Source organism: Erythranthe guttata, chromosome 11 (assembly GCF_056151865.1).
Source record: "Erythranthe guttata isolate IM_541 chromosome 11, IM_541, whole genome shotgun sequence".
Lineage (NCBI taxonomy): Eukaryota > Viridiplantae > Streptophyta > Magnoliopsida > Lamiales > Phrymaceae > Erythranthe > Erythranthe guttata.
The window spans coordinates 4,834,364-4,837,793 of record NC_142543.1 but is presented as its reverse complement, the minus strand read 5'-3'; the positions used below and the strand labels follow the sequence as shown (position 1 = coordinate 4,837,793).

At 37.0% G+C, this 3,430-nt stretch overlaps 1 protein-coding gene across 1 annotated transcript; it reads right to left on the bottom strand.

The window, feature by feature from the left end:
• Positions 1 to 1,849: 1,849 nt before the first annotated feature.
• Positions 1,850 to 3,430, bottom strand: LOC148766841 (protein phosphatase 2C 51-like). The gene is made up of 3 exons (XM_088825589.1): positions 3,005 to 3,430; positions 2,629 to 2,734; positions 1,850 to 2,040 (listed from the first exon to the last, which is right to left on the bottom strand). Exons 1-3 carry the CDS (start codon positions 3,404 to 3,406, stop codon positions 1,850 to 1,852), a joined length of 699 nt encoding a protein of 232 aa, XP_088681715.1. The 5' UTR covers positions 3,407 to 3,430.

The following is a 3,430-nucleotide window of genomic DNA, read 5'->3' as shown; positions in this document are numbered from 1 at the left end:
CAAATAAACTCATCCCGTGTCTTTTGTCTAAAGTACCCCTCATACTATAATTTTCATTAATTCCAACCATTATACTCTAACTTCATCAATATTGCACATTGACCCCGGATTTGAACAAATATATCACATTAACCTCCATTTTCATAATTTTTTGGAAAAATATATTTTTTTTTAGAAAATAATATTTTTTCTGAAATTTCTTTTTCCGGCGTTAACCGAGCACAGTAATATTACTAATATTACTGTCCCAAACAGTAATATTACGGTTGGAGACAGCCAAATTGCAGGCCAAGACAATCAAATTAATTAATACATTAATATTATTGTCTTAGACAGTTAAATTATTGTCTCATACCGGTAAATTACTGTCCTCGAGTAATATTATTGTCTTGGCCTGCAATATTAATGTTTGAGACAGTAATATTGCAGGCCAACAAAGTAATATTAATGAAAATAAATAAATAAAAAAAAGTCAACGGCGGCTGACATGTCGGAAAAAAAGTTTAAAAATAAAATAAAAGAAAAGAAGTTAATGGGGGTCAACGACGGCTGACCGACAATCTTCCGTGGTTGCGGTCAAAATTTGGGTGAAAATGGAATAAGGATCAAAATTGGTTAGTTGGTGAAATTTGGCTAAATTGGGGTGTAAATCATGAAATTAGAGTTAAATTAGGGTTTCAAGGAGTTTGGGGTAATTTTGGTACATATAAAAGTGTCTTCCTTATTTGCAAAAAAATTTTGAATAAGGTGGATTTATTTGCAAGACAAAAAAGTTAAATGTCATTTTTTTAATTAAGTGCTCTTGTCATGAGCTTATTTGCCATTTACTCATTTAAGAAATGTTGGAGGAACCATGTCACGTCTAGCTGTATATTGTCTCTATGACTTCCTGAAACTAATATTCCGTTAGAACTCTATTGGAATAACGTATCCAATGCATTATCCCGTTAAAATTTCTAACAATGTTTCAGGGGTGATTGAAATTACTTGTATCGCATGAGCTTTAAATTTATTTTAGCCTACGTTAGAGTAGGGGTGTGAACGAGCCAAACTCGCCTCTTTTGGCATGCTCGAGCTCGAGCTCGAGTCTATTTTATCGTGCTCGAGCTCGAGCCTATTTTGTCGTTCTCGAGCTTGAGCTCGTCGAGTTCGTTCCTTTTTGGCTCGAGCTTGAGCTCGTGCCACTTTGTCAAGCTCGAGCCCAAGCTCATTTTGTTGTTGTTTTTTTTTTTTTTTTTTAATATTTTTTAATTATTATTAAAAATTATTTAAAAATTACAAAATAAACAATAAAGTGTAATTATATATATTTTTTAATATTTATATTTTATATTTATTTATTTCTATAATATTTTATATTATTATACATTATTTAAATAAAAATTAATATATAAAAAAATAATAAATAAAGTTCGCGAGCTGGCTCGTGAGCTCACGAACAACTAAAAATTGGCTCGAGTTCGACTCGTTAGAAAGCTCGAGCTCAAAAAACTCGAATTCGAGTTCGAGTTCGAGTTTTTTTCGAGCTCGGTTCATCAAGCTTACGAGTCGGCTCGACTCGTTTACCACCCCTACCTTAGGAGTGTCTAGGTGTAACTTTTTTTTTAGTCAGCACTTCCACGCTTTGAAGGGTCAAGGCGGCTGAGCTCAGTGCTCGATCTTCTGCGGCTCTGAAGGGGTCAACCCAACATAATACATGCAAACACACACATTTCTATAAATTTATGGTTCCTATGTTATTCATCAATTTTGTACCAAAACTATAATTAGAAATGCAGGTAACCAACCACACGCTATCATCGGTGGTTTTCTTTTTCTTTTTCTTTTTTTTTTTTTTTTAATTTTTTTTTTAAGAAAAGTGGTGATAGAACACGTATTGTACATTCATTAGAAATTCCTTCACTACTTCGCAGGCAACCTCATTACTTACAACATCGAATAAACCATCGGTTGCTAGTATTAGAAATTCGTCGGAACCCGATCGCCTCACCGCAGTCACCTCAGGCACCGAGGTCACGTACGGTTTCAGATAATGATCACCTGCCCAGTGTTTACCATGCACCACAATTTTATACATATATTAACTCGAATAAACAAATGTGTAATTAATGATATTAATAATACACTGAAAATTGAAATAATAAATATACGTAGGAACTCAGACGCTACTAATGGCGTTCGAGTATGGCTCGACCCGGCCACCAGTGAGTAGTGAGCCTCCACCATAGAGCAATTGGTTATCTAAATCAGCTATTTTAATCGATCATAAATTAAAAGGGAATTAATTATGAGATGAAAGTCAAATTTTTTGTTTGTTTTTGTATGATATTATTTTGTTATTATGTATTTAACGGGCTGGTGAAATATTGCAAAATGCTAATTATCATTAGTATACCTGGTTTATTGTATGCTACATCAGATGAATTACATCGCGTATAATCTTTACTATTCATATACGCACAAACACACACCCATATGTTTGTGTAGATTAATGTTAAAAATTCACTCAATGTATTCTTCATCGGGTGTAGCATAAAAATAAACAGTATACCTAGTTTTGAATTCTTGATCATTAATTAGTTCGAAATAAAACGAGGTTAGTGAGAATTAAGGAATTAATTGTTTTACCAAAGGATCTTGAAGTGGCAAGCACACCTTGGACCCTCCAGCCGTTATAATTTATGACTTGTCCTCCTGCAGCTTCTATCCTCTCTTTTTCATCTTCTCTATCAGGCTGACGTCATTAAATTATTAAATAATAATAAATAAATAAAAATAAATAAAATTGGGATCTTTAGTGATATACCACACTACCACTCCTTCGATCCTACACCCAATGATAAATACTGGATATCTTCTATTGCTACGTAGATATTTTTTATATTTTATAATATATTCTCCCATTTGGGTTAGGGTTTTAGAAGAAAAAAAAAGATGCGGCAGCAGAAGATCCGTTTATCACCGGCTGTAGGGTCGAAAGAAACCTAATAAACACACGTGTGACCTTGTGATCGATTGAAATGGGGACTGCCACACCACCACGGCAAAGCACCACCCTGGAATCCCCACAGTGGGCCACCACAATCTCCTCCTCTCCGACAAGAACCACCGCCGCCGTGGATCCCATATTCTTGTACGCCGCCGCCTCATCCCGATCAAGCTCATCGTCCATGCTGCTGAAGCAGTCCACCATCACCTTCTCCCAGTCAATAGCGGCTCTCTCGGCCTCCCGCGGCAGCTTCTCTATGCGCCTCGCCAGACACGTGTGCATCTCCTCCCTGCACTTCTCCGCCACCTTGTCTCCGCCGTGCCCGTCGTAGACACCGAAGAAGTGGTACTCCCCCCCAGCCATCCACCCCGGTGGCGCCACAGTCACCTTATCCTCCATATCCCGCCGCCGCCCCATCACCGACACGTGCCCGTACACCAA